This window comes from Papaver somniferum, chromosome 10 (genome assembly GCF_003573695.1).
Source record: "Papaver somniferum cultivar HN1 chromosome 10, ASM357369v1, whole genome shotgun sequence".
Lineage (NCBI taxonomy): Eukaryota > Viridiplantae > Streptophyta > Magnoliopsida > Ranunculales > Papaveraceae > Papaver > Papaver somniferum.
Genome location: NC_039367.1, coordinates 87,621,726 through 87,638,487, shown reverse-complemented (window position 1 = coordinate 87,638,487; position 16,762 = coordinate 87,621,726). Strand labels below are relative to the sequence as shown.

Sequence of the window (16,762 nt, the reverse complement as noted above, 5' to 3'; positions counted from 1 at the left end):
ATGAATATGAAGCTCAGTGTCGATGCGAACTTCAAATTCGGTATAACGACTTACAAACTTTGAACCAAGAAGCTCTGAGAGGGTTCTGACTCCAAACTTAGCATGATACATCATCAAAATTGATAAATATGAAGCTAAATGGAGATTCAAACTTCAAATTTGGTATATAGCATACAATCTGTGATCCACGAAGCTCCGGGAGGGTTATGACTTCAAACTTAGCAGGAAACTTGGTAAGAACGATGAATCTATCCATTTAAAGGTAAAGATTCCATCCGAATATTCTCCAAAACCTTAAACAAACCCTCTTCTGGCAACTTCGAGGCATAACCTGGCTCTAAGATCGAAACCTGGACGTGAGTGGACCACTATAAGATGAAAACTTGGTAAGAACGATGAATTCATCCATTTACAGGTATGATTCTGTCGGAATATTATGCGAAACCTTAAACAAACCCTCTTCTGGCAACTTCGAGGCATAACCTGGCTCCGAGATCAAAACCTGGTCGTGAGTGGACCATTATAAGCTAGAAACTTGGTAAGAACGATAAATTCATCTATTTATAGGTATGATTTCGTCAAAATATTCTCCGAAACCTTAAACAAATCCTCTTCTGGCAACTTCGAAGCATAAACCGGCTCCGAGATCGAAACTTGGCCGTGAGTGGACCACTATAAGCCGAAAACTTGGTAAAAACAATGAATCCATCTATTAACATGTAACATTCCGTCGAAATATTCTCTGAAACCTTAACCAAACCCTATTCTGGCAACTTCGAGGCATAACCTGGCTCCGAGATCGAAACTTGCCGTGAGTGGACCACTGTACGCCGGAAATTTGGTAAGAATGATGAATCCATCCAGTGTTAGACCCAAGTTTCTCGTTCGGAAGAACTGGAGAAGCAATTTATCAGAATTGAACATCCCAGGTTCAAAGATTCCTAGATTTTGACCTAAATTTCTCGTTCGGATGAACTGGAGACGAAATATATCAGAATTGAACATCCCAGGTTCGAAGATTACAAGAGTTAGACCGGACTTCCTTGTTCGGATGAACTGAAGACGAAATATATCATATTCCAACATCCCAGGTTCGAAGATTACCAGAGTTATACCTGACTTCCTCGTTCGGATGAACTGGAGACCAAATATATCATATTCCAATATCCCAGGTTTGAAGGTTACCAGAGTAGAGTAAATATTACAGATTAAGAAAATGACTGTATTACCCTTATCGGAAATAAATAAAGTAAATAGTAAGAACAATGAAAATGACCATATTACCCTTACCAGAAATTAGTACAATAAATATCATGGAGATATTAAAAATGACCATTCTACCCTTATTGGAAATAAGTGAAATAAATATTACAGATTGTGAAAATGACCATATTATTCTTATTGGAAATAAGTGCAATAAATATCACACATACTGTAAAAATTACCATATTACCCTTACTAGGAATTAGTGCAATAAATATCATGGAGACAGTTAAAATGAACATACTACCCTTATCGGAAATAAGTAAAGTAAATATTACAGATTGTGAAAATGACCATATTACTCTTACTAGAAATAAGTCAATAAATATCACAGAGACAATGAAAATGACCAGACTACCCATACCAAAACTAAGTAAAGTAAATATTACGGACCGTGGAATTGACTATTTTACCCTTACTGGAAGTAGGTGCAACAAATATTATGGAGACTGTCAAAATGACCAAACTACCCTTATTGTAAATAAGTGCAATGAATATCACATAGATTGTGAAATGACTATACTACCCTTACTGGAAATTAGTGAAATAAATATTATGGAGATTGTGAAAATGACTAGACTACCCTTATAAAAATAAGTAAAGTAAATATTACAGACTGTGAAAATGAGTATTTTACCCTTAATGGAAAAAAGTGCAATAAATATTATGGAGACTGTCAAAATGACCAGACTATCCTTATCGGAAATAAGTAAAGTGAATATTACATATAGTGAAATGACCATACTACCCTTACTGGAAATAAGTGCAATAAATATTATGAGTACTGTGAAAATGACCAGACCACACTTTTCGGATATGAGTAAAGTAAATATTACAGTCTGTGAAAATGACCATTTTACCCTTAGGGGAAATAAGTGCAATAAATGTTATGGAGAATGTGAAAATGACCAGACTACATTTATCGGAAATAAGTAAAGTAAATATCACTGACAGTAAAAATGACCAAATTATCCTTACTAAAATAGTAATTTTCATAGCATGTAATATTTCCTTTCTGGCGTACAGCAGATACGCACTTCGAGTCCTGTCCGCACAATGTACACAAGGGAAATAGCCGTGCGTGGTACATCCAGACATATTACCTTGTGCTGGCAAGTCATGAATACCAAACATCAAAGAAGCCCTCAGCAGAAACGATTCTTGTTTCTGCGTATCAAAAGCTGATATCCCATTCTCAAAAAGATCATTGAGGTCGTCCACTAGCACTCGGAGACACACATCAATATCTTGCCCCGGTGCCTTAGGACCTGGAATCAACATTGTCAAGTCTTCATTCTCCTTGTAATACAAAATACAGTGATTCTCACACATATGGATGGACTTTTCTTTCATCCCCAGATCTTTGAGCATCGACTTCATTGTCGTGTATTTTACTGGCAAATTATTTCCTTTCGGCAACCAACCCTTTATCACACCCAACAAACTGTTTACACAGTTAGCTGAAATCTTATATGTCTTCTTTACATTGTGCAGCTCCACAATTGCAGCTAGGATGCTAGTATTACAACCAGGATACAACTTGTCTTCTGCCAACTGTTTGTACCTGTTATATTGCTTACCCAAATATGTCTCAGGAACAAACTGATCAGGTTCAAATTCTTCATTACCGCTAACACCATCACCCCTGTCAAAAACTCCATATGCAGCATCGACGAAGGAACCCATATCTTGTATTACACCTTCTCTAACCCGCTCATCATTCATTTCAATTGGTACAAGATTACTACCTGGACGCATTACCGCACTATCACCCTCTTTTTCACCATGAAAAACCCAAGTAACATAACTCCTGTCGATACCCTTCTCGTAAAGATGTCTTCTCACTTCTCCCTCATTTCCAGACGTTCCCCATTTTGACACTTCGAGCATGGGCAAGAAAAAGTTGTGTCCGGATAACCATAGTTAGCTGCATAATTCATAAAAAATTTAACCTCATCTCTATATGTTTTGCTAAATATGTCTGGTTCATTCATCCAAGCTTTATTCACAACAAACGACATTATACAATGGGTCTCTAAAGCTATGTGCTTAAGCAGTTCTCTGTGACAATAAAGAGTTTAACCATTAAAACCATTTACTTGAAAATCAATAGTTTAAAAACACAGGGGATGGAACATGGTGTCATTCCTTGGACAATTAAGGAGAAAGATATTGCTTATCATTACATATACCTATCAGGTTAGGAACATTTTGGACCATCAACAGCTTATTCCCTGGATCCTAACAGTATAATATGCTTGCATATGTCACAGTAATTGAAAAAAGTAAACAAATTACAGTTTTGTTTCAATAGTAGGAATTGAGAGCTTAAGACAATTCACACCCATAACTGCTAAAAAGATAGAATTATAAGCATAGTAAATATCTTAGATTATTCACAATTGACAAAGTTGGGCACTAGAGTATACCTAAATTTTCAGTTTCGGCATCCAACAAAATCATTCAAAGGTGATTAAATGACTGAACAACCTTAATCGGCTAAGTGGAAACCAATTATATCAGGTTACACAAATGAGAAACAAAAAAATGCATTGCATCCTTACACAAATGACAAAAAAACCAATTGTTTATCGTTACACAAATGATAAACAAACCAATTGTTTGTATTAGCTGCTGCAGAACACAGGACTTTAAGAAGTTTGCTAAATCCGCCATACTTATGTTTCTATCAAACCTCAATAAGCTATACAGCTTATTCATCATTGCATCCACAAACTTCTTGTACACATGTATATGCACCTATATCCAGTTAGAGATAATTTTCAACAAAGTAAATCTAGGTGGAGACATCAGTGTAGCTCTATCAAAAAACTTATAACTTTTGTTGCAATTGATGAAGAACAGATTAAAGGAAGCTTCAGCTCCAAAAATAAATTATCTATTTCTGCATCTCATACTAGCTAATTGGTACTTGTCCACAGATATTCGAGCATAAATGTAATCATAAACATTGGATATAAAAACAACACCGTCAGTCTTATCCATAAATAATTGGTACTTACCTGAATTGGAGATTAGATATGATCAAATCCAAGTTTTAACTTTTGACACAATTTGTAACAGAAATAATATACAAAAGAATTATGTATCTAGCACTGAAATGAATAGGAAAGGTGAGAATACCCACATCAAGATACCCAGAAACCAGGTAAAATATGTTGATTTCGACAAAAACACCACTTGTTTTAGCACCAGATGTAAAAATTGCAGCAGACCCAATTATATCAACAAGAGATGCAGTTGCTCCACCCTGTAGGAAATTACCGAAGTTGTAAAGATCCATCATATCCAAAAAAAAAACAACTTAATCTCAAAATTCAGAGTTAAAGAGAAAGGGTAAATTTCTCCAATTAAAAAACTTATAACTTTTCTTGCAATCGATGAAGAACTTATTAAAGCCAGCTTCAGCTCCGACAACAATTTATCTATTTGTGCATCTCATACGAATTAAAAAACTCTGTTCTGTAATCAATCTAAACTAAGTCAGTATATTTTTACAATCAACTACACATTTAGAGTCCCCCACCATGTATAAAAAGTGAGTGCAAGCTCAACAACAGTGGGTAATATAATTCACAGGATCCAGGTTTAATTCGCTGTTCCTGACAACCTAATATTCACATATTTTTATAGACTTCATTAAAATTAGAACGAAAGCATATACTATTGCGTTAGAAACTAGATCAGGCCTTATATCATTTATAAATTAAGGACAAAATAAATATGTCAAAGAGTCTCCTTAACGGTTACAAAAAAATGATGCAAGAATACCATTTTCCAGAATTTCGGCATTATCTTGCTGTGTTTTCCAAACTATAATTTCGAAAATGAAGGACCAAATAAGGCTTACTTTATCATTTTAGAAATCCCTAAACACCCTCTACAACTTCTTAGGAAAAAACAGAGGGTGGTTCAGATTCTAAATACTCCAAGATCACACAACAAAACCAGGCAGAAACCTTATTCATTTTAGTATTCAAACAAACCATAGATTGTCTATATGATGATCAACACCACTAAATAGCAATCAACAAATCACCATAACCATTGTTCACAAATGAAACTGCACATTTTAGTTTGTTTGGATTAGGTGCTGCATAACAACAGGATTTTATAAATTTAGCCGATGCTGCACAACAACATGATTTTACAAAGTTAGCTAAATCCTTTATAGTCCATGGTGATTTTCTATCAAAGCTCAGTAAGTTACAGCTTATTCACTATTGCATCCACATCTATAAACTATTTGGACAAATAACTTTCAACACAGTAAATCTATATGGACACCAGCTCAGTTCTACTAAACATGCAATTGATGAAGAACATGGCTTCACATCTAACAAAAATTTATCAATTTGTGCATCTCATAGTAATTAAGAAACTCAATTCTGTAGTCAATCTAAACTAATCCAACCTACATTAAAAAATCAGTTCTTTAATCAATCTAAACATTAAAAAAAAATACCTTTAATTTTTCCCCTACTCAACCCAATTTCATATAACAAAACAAATTATCAATTCATTCCTAAGAAATAGGGAAGTCATAATCACTTACCTCGTCCAAGAAAAGGAAGAACCAACGAAAATTTTCTTCTCCAGAATCAACTCACAACCATCTTCTTCATCTTCATCGTTCACAATTTAGGTTAAATCGATCGACATGAATACCAGAATATACAACCTAGCTAAAATTGATCGGGTTTAAATTAAAACTCAGATGTTTTTTTTTGTGAAACGACAAACTTTCAGAAAATTTTGCACTCTCAGAAGGTTTCAATGGCGGCACGCACGAAGAACAAAGGAGGAAGGGTTTTCTTAGTTTGTGTTTGTCTGGACCAAATTCGATACAAAAGGGATTAAATTTGTCCAGGTCAACTTTACTGCTAAGTCATGGACTGTTGACTTGGTCTTGATGCATGTTTACTAATATTAAGAAAATGAAAAATAAAATAAAAATAAATTTTGATTTATAAAAATTAAATACAATTGTTAGTTTGTGAAAATGTTGGGAAAACTGTGACAAGAAAATTTCTAAGAGTGGTAAATTTGGGGTTGTTTTAGATGTGGTGAAAATTTTGGGTGGAATCATCATTTCTGATTGGAATTCTTGTTGTTTAGATAATTAACAACAAATATTATTGTGACTAATAAAAGAATTTAATATTCCTAATTTTTATCAAGAATACAAAATTTAATAACAGTTATAACCGTTGCAGGACATATCACGGGTGTATCTGTGACTGAAAAATAAACTGTGACAGGTTACACTGTTACAAAATCCTGGTTTTGGTGTAGTGAGTACCATCTTATTCGTTTGAAATACAAAAATTGCGGGAAAACTATTATCAACAGGGCACTCCCGTGACTTTCTCGTGGATTTTCATCGAACCAAGTTGGTTTGGGCTTGGTTTGATTATACAGGCAAGGTACATGGATTACAATCGAAAATAAAGTGCGATATGGGAAGATTTCCCAAAACAGGGGCAGTAAAATATCATGATCGTATTTGATTTATTATGGAAGTCACACGCAAGATTTTAAAGGAGAGAATATCTCCTTGGGATTTCTTTCTATCGAGTTTGGAGAAGTAGCGGCTGCAGGGACGTGTTGAAAAGGAATGAAGATCTCGGACAAGAGATAAATCCGAGATTTGATTTGGTTCTTGGTAATAGAATGAATATTATCCTGTTACCGTATTTAGAATAAGGAGAATAATCTTCGGCTTAATTATTGTAATTCCCAAAAGATATTATGTTTTGAATATAAATCTGAATCCGGGAGAACATTACTCTCTAAGGAAATTATCATATAAAAGTCTGCGGGCATCCAACTCAAAATCAATTGGCAAAGAGTGGAGAGGCCCTATTAGATTATAAACCACATGATCTTAAATAATCCAACCATGTGGGACTAATAATCTCAACACGCCCCTCACGTGTAGCCTCGGCGGGTCTTACAAACACGTGGACAACAATTAAATCGGGTGACGCGGAGTAAGGGCACGGTTAAAGACTCGTCGCAAATATAACATGCTCTGATACCATATAAAAGTCTGCGGGCATCCAACTCAAAACCAATTGGCAAAGAGTGGAGAGGCCCTACTAGATTATAAACCGCATGATCTTAAATAACCCAACCATGTGGGACTAATAATCTCAACACTTGGTATTTACGTGGGAATGGAAGGAGATAGTATCCATTGTTAGCAGAATCCATTTTTAGAGCTCGGATAAAGCAGTGACACGTGAAGTAAAAAGGGAAGTAAATATCGCGTAACTTGGGTGGAAAGGCAGAGAGAAAGATTGGGAAGAAACTATCGGAATTTAGGTGGTTCGAGCAACGGAGAGTTGGAGAGGTAACAGAGAGATACAAATGAAGAAATCAAGCTCTGCAACAATTCTGTTGCTGCTGCCATTGAAGAAGAAGAACGAAGAACAATAGGCTGCTACCAACAGTAGCAGACACTGTCGTTGTAGAACGTCAGAACAAAGATATCGTTTACAGCTTCAGTTGCAATTATCCCTTTAGCCGCTGATCCTTGTACTTGCTTAACATCTTCAGCGACTGGAAATCGTTGTAAGCATATTTATATCTTTTGAATACAATGATTAATCAGAATTCTTCCACTTTTCTTCACATTAGTAGCTAAATTATTTTCTAGGGTTTGGAAGAAGCTATTTTTGATGAGGGAATTTTAGTAATTATTTTCTTTGACTTAATACTCCAAAATTGTGCTTTTAAATTGTCTAAAAAAATTTCTCTTCTTTATATGCTTCGTAAAAATTGTTTTGGGTAGTGTAGCTACCGATCTTTTATAAGCGAAGGAAAATTAGGCCTTAAAATAGCGACATGAGTCATAAAAAGAGCTTGTAATGTTATAATTTCCAAAGTATGAGATCGGGTTCGAAACTGTTTTGAGTAAAATAGGAGTAATTTGTCACAAAAACGATTATTGTTTTTACAAATATTGGAAGTAGTGGAATCCAAAACCTTAGACTCATCTTCTCATTGGTAACCAAAAATCAGTTTGAATTAGCTTGTCTTAGTATTTTCTTTTATTAATCAAAAACCAAATCTTCATATAAGTCCGAGCAACGAATCTGTACTTACCACTCTATAAAAACGACATCATTTAGGAGTTGAACGAGCAAAATAGGGATGTGGTTATAAAATTATGTTTCGTTATAACGTGTTATAATAATGGAGGAGTTAGAAAATTAGAGAATGAGAATGGATCAGGAAATCATTCGGTTCATCTTTTTAGACTTTGGTCTGGAAATTTCATAGTAGTGGGTCGAAATACTAAAGTAGTGGATTCGGTAGATTGAAAAATGGATGCATAACACATTATCTGGCATCTCTGTTATTTTGTGTGAAATTGAAAATTGATGCATCATGCATTCGAGAAAATGGATGCATAACCTGATATGCATCAAAAATACAGCTGCATAATGCATTATGCATCGAGAAAATAGTTGCATAATCTTTTACGCATCGACAAAATGGATGCATAATCTGATATACATCCTTAAATATGGCTGCATAACGCATTATGCATCATTTTTTCTGTATGCACTAAAATCAACCAAAAAAATGACTACATAACGTGTTATAGATGCATAACTTGTTATGCAGTTGAAAAAATGGTTGCATAATTCGTTATACGTCTGCATAATGTGTTATGCATCTTTTTTGGAGTATGCATAACGAATATGTAGTCAGTTTTCATAAATTTTCCCTAAAATGATGATCACCTCCAAATTTTTCGTGAAAAATAAAAATTTGATATTGTTGTTTGTACTCGTTATGTAGCTCTCTTAAAAAGATTTCGAACGATATGAAATTTGTAAAATTCCAAGGCGCGGATTTTAAGATATGTTATATCCAAGTTGTATTGTCAATTATACCCCTGAAAAATTAGGTTGCATAATGATTTATGCCTGAAAAAATAGTATGCATAACGAGTTATCTATTGATTCTTAATAATTTCGGATAATTTTGGGTGTCACGGTATCTAAATTTAACTGTGGGCCTGACAATAAGAATACTATTTTTTTGGGCTTGCGCTTAATTTTTCCAGTTCAGATATAGGATGCTTCAAGTCGGATCCGTCTCTACTGGTACCCTTGGATTTCCTCAATGTTAAGACCTCAAAATAGACTGGGGCAACCTTTTGGATCGCCGTCTTCATAAAGCTTCTGGATCAATTTATACTACCCGCATCGCTGTCCTCATGAGGCCTCTAGATCAGTTTATACAGCGGAACATATAATCTCCCTTCCTTTAAAATACTAAGTCATATAAGCTCCCACATGGCACGACGAGTGTGACACCTCTCTCAAATTAAATGAGATAAAAGCTTTGAATTAAAACAATTCTGGATAGGAAAAGTGGCTGGACCCTATTGGTCGGAGCATTAAAATTTGAATTACACTCTATATTTAACTGGCCATTTATAACTCCGATAGCGAAAATGTGAGTACACAAAACTTTCTTATCTAGATACTCAGCTATACCAGGTATGTCTTAGTTTTAACGCACCTTAGGACTACAACATACTTTTGATCTCAGAGAGATCTGCCAATGTCTTTCAAAAGACTACAACATTCCTCTGATCTCAATAGAGATCTGCCAATATCATTCTTGAAACTACATCATTCATTTTTATGATCTTAATTAATACTAAGCATAAATTAAAAAAAGAATGATGATATGTAAACATAAGTATTTGATTATACACAATCAAAAACATACATGTTTCAGTCATAAAACTAAGATATATCAACAACACCCATATAAGTTACGTGCTTTTTTTTTAAATGAAGCTTTAATCTCTAGTTAGTGTTCGATCTTTTGTTGTATGTTGAAATGACTGAGAAAACTTAATTTTTGTATATCTTTGTTTTTTGATTTTCCTAATAGAATATAAATGTTTTGATTTCAATGATTAATCTAGAGCTGGTATCCTATTTCATGATTTAGGTGACTAATTGACACAAGTTTAAGAAAGTGCTTCTCTCAATTTTGCACCTCATAAAGTGTATTAGTATGAAACCATGGGTGTATTTTGCAAGATGCAGGGCGTAGGCAGATTGCTGTAACTTACAGATTTATGGTATATTTTTTTTGTATGGGAAAACGGGAGGTATGATGATGAGGGCGACCTCTTCCTGGAGATGAAACCGAACCGGCTGCAAAAATTTATAACATTCTTATACAAGTATTTGGTAAAGGGGTGGAAGAAAATGAATCATAATGTTTAACTCAAGCTATCTGTTAAATTTCGTCAAAACATTTTGATTAACTTTTCCCTTTGATTTACAGATGACGGTGGAAGGTAAGGCTTTGGATTTTAAGCAAACTCCTAACACCATAATTTGTGGACTTCAGCTGTTGACTGATTTTCCTTAAAGAAAAAAAAAACGTTTAAAGTTTAGTTTCAATGATAAGTTGTTTACATGCAATAAGTAACCAGTGCATATATTATAGAAGTGTAAGTTTTCCTGGTAGAAGAGACACGTTTAAGCTCAATTACAAACCAAAATTCACATGCAATTAGTAAGCAGTATAATGTGCTTGAAACATCATCAATAGATCTATATAGCAAAAAGGTATCCGTTAGTAAGAATTGTTGTCATCTTTGATTGAGTTGTCTTTATGTTTTGTAGCAGGGATCCGTTTCGTCTCACTTAATAACTATGCAATTTATGATTAACATAATTATAACTTATGTGTCTGACATCATCCCCTATTATGAAGTCAATATTTGATTTGCTAATGTTTCAAGTTCCATCAGGAGTGTGCTGGTCCCCAACTCAACTGCTTGAATTTAAAACTTATGTTCAATGGATTTGCTATTTGTGTGTATGATATTCATCTGAATATTAATTTTTGATGTTAATATTTGGTCTAAGAAAAACTGAGAGCTCAAATAGGTTATTACAGACTTGAGTAATACACTGTGAAAATAGAAAGCAAAGACGTATTACATGTGTGTACATATTTCATCATCAAACACGTGTATGTAGGAAGACACGTGGAGAGCATGCGGATCAAGTCATCAAAACATGATGACACACGCCCACATCCAAGAAGCCCATCCCGTCGACGTCAGATCTTTGCCCGAACAAATCCAAGGGCAGAAGTTAAAAGATGTACCAAAAACACGATGTACTGCGGAGCACTAAATAACTCCCGAAGAGTTACTTTATCTCATCCCCAAAAGAATCCAAGATCAACGGTGAAGAGAAGGTTGACTGACATGGACGTGACAGGGACAAAAGATACTTGTCTGACACGAGCATGCGTCTCAACTACCCGCATTAAACACTCTGAGCAGTATACATGTCGATCAACCCGTGGAACGAACGAGGATGACTCTGCGTGATCAAGCAATGAACGAAGAGTTCCGCGTGATGGACAAAAAGCACAAGAAGATAAGGTTCCAACGGCCCACAGAAACGGGTCCCACACTCTAACCCTATAAATAACCCCTCTCCACCAAGAGAAGGGAGATCAGAAAAAAAGGAGAGAGAGGAGGATAGAGGGAAGGATTGTGAGTGTAAGTTTATCTTTGTACAATTCACAGACCTATGTAAACTCCAAAGTCATTCGACTACCTCTGTAATCATCTAATGCATAGTGAAACGACAACCGCGTGGATGTAGGCCTTAGTGCTGAACCACGTAAATCCCAGTCTTATTTACATTTCAGCACTTTACGTTCATTTGATACTCCACGAGTTTTACTTTTATACTACGTTTTCTTTATCTTCCTCTATGTGAACGCCTCTAGTGATGATATTGGATGAGGCTATGATAAACCCGAAGGTTTTGAGCCAAGGAATCAGTACAATCATTTCATCAGTACGAGAGTGTATATAGAGTGCGAATATTGTTTGTGAACATATAGATTCCTTCGTAATTTACGTGTTCACAATTTGGCGCTAGAAACAGGGACTTCGTCCCGGTAAAAGATTTATCTTATCATGTGATTTCATCTTAAACTAGCATATGATTGCTCTGCTTCATTAGCTCTGACAATATTTATCTTTTGTTAACTTTACCATATTCAAAAACACACCCGTTATCTTCGATAGCTCCGGCAGTATCTTCGTTTACTGGTTAAAAGATTTATTACTTAGATCCATGGATTTACATTTTTTTTTAGATCTCGTACGGACCTGTCTTTCCCATGGATTTTCGTAAATTTTCAAAGGATCTACATGCATTTTTAAAAGGGATCTTCTCGCGTTTCCACGTACTTTCAATGAATCCACACTTTTAATAAGACTTTAACCCATGCATTTTAACTCATATGTTTTAATCAAATGAGCCTCCATAAGAGTTTTCTCTGTGGCCCTCGGGCAGTTTATCCCTGTCTTGGAGTAAGGTATTTCGCAAACTAACCTGATCCGCACGGACATTTCTTTTTCTCGCTGTTTGAAATTCCCTTGTGCAGAAAGAAAGCGACAAAAGGACCCACGATGGAAAAGATGCAGGAAGCAGGAAAATCCAAAGCCTCGTCAAAGGAAGCACCTAGGACAACCCCGGTCAACACCCGAAGCAAGCAGAAAGGGGACAATGCCAAAATGACTAGTCAGAGGCAGGATACCGCGGAAATAACTTCGTCGATGAACGCTAACTCCGTTGCAGCCGCGGCTCTCAGAGCAGCGGCGACAAAGTACAGTACGACTGCGGCAACCCTGAAGGCTGCAGAAGCCAGCAAAATTTTTGCTACGAATCAATTTCATCAGCCAAAAGAAAAGGTGGATGAATCCAGAACACATCAACCCGCGCACCCGCCAACCTTCGGAATGCCATCAACAAACGATCAGAATCAAACTGTGCCGGCGGCTCTAACACCGCAGATGGCACTCAACCCAATTTGGAAATGCCAACAATCGAAGTTGAACCTCTACCACCTTTAGTACAGACCGTAGAAGAAGAAGGCACCATGGACGTAGTAGCACGAGCTGGGACTCCCAATCAGGGGTAAAACCAATCACATCGATTGATGGCTGAGCTTGAAGAATTGAAGAAGAGCCAGCAATTTTACGCAGATGATGTAGCTCTGCTGGCCAGAGAAAACCAAGATTTAAAAGACCGGATTGCCCTAAGCACGAAGACCAGCCAACAACTTGATGAATCCAATTCAAAGGCACCAGAACCTAATCGAGACCGAAGAGTCATCGTAGCAGCTAATGGAGACGCGGCTAGGGGAAGTAGCGCATCCGACCCGGATTATAATGACGCAGAGTCAGAATATCACGAGCAGAAGAGCGTAGGGCACCACCGCGCGATGGATGAGCTGCGTGATGAAATGATGGCCGAGATCAGGCAGTTAAAAACTAGACAAGGCGGGGGAAGGTTAGAGGAGGTCATGAGAGAGGCTAACTCCACGCCCCTAACTCATCGCATGGCCAACACCCCTATTCCGCTGAAATGCCCTGTCCCGACCTTTGAATGCTATGACGGATCCAGTGATCCCGCCGCACATATTCGGTATTATAACCGCGTCTTAGCCAGATGGAGTCAGAACGACGCCCTACTCTGTAGATACTTCCCATCAATCCTGAAGGGATCGACATTGTCTTGGTTTGGTAATTTTCCGCCGGACTCCATCCACTCCTACGATCAACTCGCAGAAAAGTTCTTAAGAACTTACATGTACAACAAGGATGTTAACACCGGAATGGATAAGCTCTTTTCGCTGGCAATTGGCTACAAGGAAAACACGAGGGAATACACTAACAGATGGCACAAGATCTTCCAAGCCAAGGAAGTGTGGACCCAGTGGTAAGTATCAACTGCTACAAGTGGGGACTAGACCGAATGAGTCCACTATTTGTTGAGATTCATGGAAGCGTGCCTAAGAGACAGAAGGAGATCTTCGAATAGTTATTGAAAAGCACGCTCGTCTTGAAGAAATCCAGCGTGAAAACCCGAGGGCGTACCCGCAGAGGTCTCACCGTACCAATTCCGCAGAACAAACCAATGGGGTCAAAAGGAATATCTCATTAGAACGGTCTCACGAAGATAGGAAGGAACGACGAAAAGACGATCGAAAATTCGAAGATCAAGTTTACACGAAGCTCAATGCTAGCTATGCCCGGATCTTGCGAGAGATCAAAGGAAGGGAAAACATCCCCTAGATACGAGAAGTCTAAAGATTACTGTGAATATCACTGCTTCAACGGACACCAGACCGAGAAATGTAAAAACCTCAAAATAATGATCCAAAAACTGATTGATGCTAGCGAACTCCAACATTACATACGAAAAAAAGTCTCCGAGGATAGATCCAAACGGACCAAGCCAGTCCAACTTCCAGAGGGGAACCGCACAATCAATACCATCTCGTGTTCTGAAGCCGCATGGCCCTCACTTACAGCACAAATAGGAAAGAGGCTACGAAAACAGTTCGAGGACCACTGCGAATTGTATAAGATTGATGGTGTAGAAGTGGACGAGAACGAAGAGTGGATGGACTCACCTATTATCTTCGACGCTAAAGATATCGAAGAAGATATGGAAGACCATAACGACCCCCTGATCCTAACACTACCAGTGGCTGGATGTAACCTCAAAAAGATCCTCATAGACGGGGGAAGCTCAGTAAACGTTATATTCTACGACGCATTCAAACGAATGAAACTCCATGAATAAGAGCTAATGACCTCTTATTACATCATCTACGGATTCAATGGACCACCCACGAAGCCATTGGGAGACATCGTGTTGCAGGTTAACGCCGGACCCATGAAAGTAGAAACACGATTCAGCGTGGTTGACGCCCCATCCCCATACAACGCCATTATAGGACGAAAGTGGTTACATAAACTCAAGGGAGTGGCGGCAACTTACTACCAATATCTCATATTCCCTACACCTGAGGGAGTGATGGAAATCAAGGGAGATTGGGTCTCTGCAAGAGAGTGCCAAGCCACTCAGGATCGTATCAACAACGAACAAGAAGAGCAGCAAAAAACCCGAAGAATTAAAAATAAAGAAGCCGCGAAAGAAAAGGCCATAGACCTGTTCCTCAAGGAAACCACAGGGAGGGGTTTGACAAAGGATGATAATGTCCTAAACACAGAAACAGGTACTTCAACAGCCAACAAAGGACAGAAACATACCAAATAGCAATCAAAGAACGTCCCAGTCCTCGGGGATCCGAAGCCGGTGTTCACACCAGTAGAGCCCGTGAAAGAAATCAACATAGGAACGGAAGAAAACCCGAAGATGATCAAAGTAGGGACCATAATGGACGAAAGAAGAGAAAATTCCTTAACCAAATTACTTAAATAATACGCGGATGTATTCGCCTGGAAGCTAGGATATATGCCGGGGATTGACCCGAAAATAATCCAACACGAGCTGCGCATCAAACCAGGCACGCCACCTTTCAGACAGAAAATAAGAAAAGTTGCACCGGAGTACCATAAGGCAGTGGAAAAAGAACTTCGGAAACTACTAGAAGCGGGGTTCATCAAAGAAGTCAAGTACCCTACATGGATCTCCAACATGGTCGTCGTTCCTAAGAAAAATGGAGGGGTTAGGATATGCATCGATTTTATTAACCTCAACAAGGCATGTCCAAAGGACAGCTATCCCATGCCAAGCATAGATCAGTTGGTTGAAGCAGTAGCAGGATACGAAGAGCTGTCTTTCATGGATGGATATTCTGGTTACAACCAAGTATCCCTGGCAGAAGAAGATCAACTACACATAGCATTCTACACCCCACATGGCCTTTATTGCTACACTAGAATGCCCTTTGGACTTCGAAACGCAGGGGAAACATACCAAAGAATGGTCGATGCTATCTTCAGGCCATGGATTGGTAGTACCTTAGAAGTCTACGTTGATGACATGCTCGTCAAAAGTAAGCTGATCTGAGAGATATCTTCGAAGCAATGAGGAAGCATCACATGAAAGTAAACCCAGAGAAATGCACCTTCGGTGTCACTTCAGGGAAATTCCTCGGATATCTGGTAACAAAAAGGGGCATTGAGGTAGACCCAACGAAGATTCAAGCTATAGTAGAAATGCCATCCCCGAAGAATTTAAAAGAGGTGCAGAAGCTCAATGGGTCCATAGCAGCCTTGGTCAGATTTATTTCCCGATCCTCGGACAAATGCAAACATTTTTTCAATATTCTCAAAAAAAGAAGTAAGTTTGAATGGACTGCAGAATGCGAAGAAGACTTCTAGAAAATCAAAGAACACCTGGCTTCAATTCCAATCCTGCAGAAGCCTGATCCTGATGAGGTTTTGGCATTGTACATAGCAACGACGGAAGACGCAGTTAGCGCAGTGTTGGTCAAAACCAATACGAAGATAGAACAGCCTATCTATTATGTCAGTAAGACCCTCAATTATGCGGAAAGGAACTACACGAAGATCGAACAACTTATCCTAGCATTGGTATGGGCTACTCAAAAGTTGAGAACCTACTTCCTAACTCACTTCATCCGG

The 16,762-nt window shown here is 37.7% G+C and overlaps 1 protein-coding gene across 1 annotated transcript; it reads right to left on the bottom strand.

Annotated features, from left to right (window-relative positions):
• Positions 1-248: 248 nt before the first annotated feature.
• On the bottom strand, positions 249-4,581 carry LOC113315883. The gene is made up of 3 exons (XM_026564126.1): positions 4,412-4,581; positions 2,242-3,324; positions 249-350 (listed from the first exon to the last, which is right to left on the bottom strand). The coding sequence occupies exons 2-3, from the start codon at positions 3,151-3,153 to the stop codon at positions 249-251; spliced, it is 1,014 nt and encodes a 337-aa protein (XP_026419911.1). The 5' UTR covers positions 3,154-3,324; positions 4,412-4,581.
• Positions 4,582-16,762: the final 12,181 nt, after the last annotated feature.

Bases quoted from the DNA above. Each gene is read 5' to 3' on its own strand.
- LOC113315883 (XM_026564126.1), bottom strand. From the start codon at position 3,153: ATGCTCGAAGTGTCAAAATGGGGAACGTCTGGAAATGAGGGAGAAGTG. The intron at 351-2,241 runs GTAAGGATAATT...ACTCACGTCCAG, and splicing joins CTATGAAAATTACTATTTTA to GTTTCGATCTTAGAGCCAGG.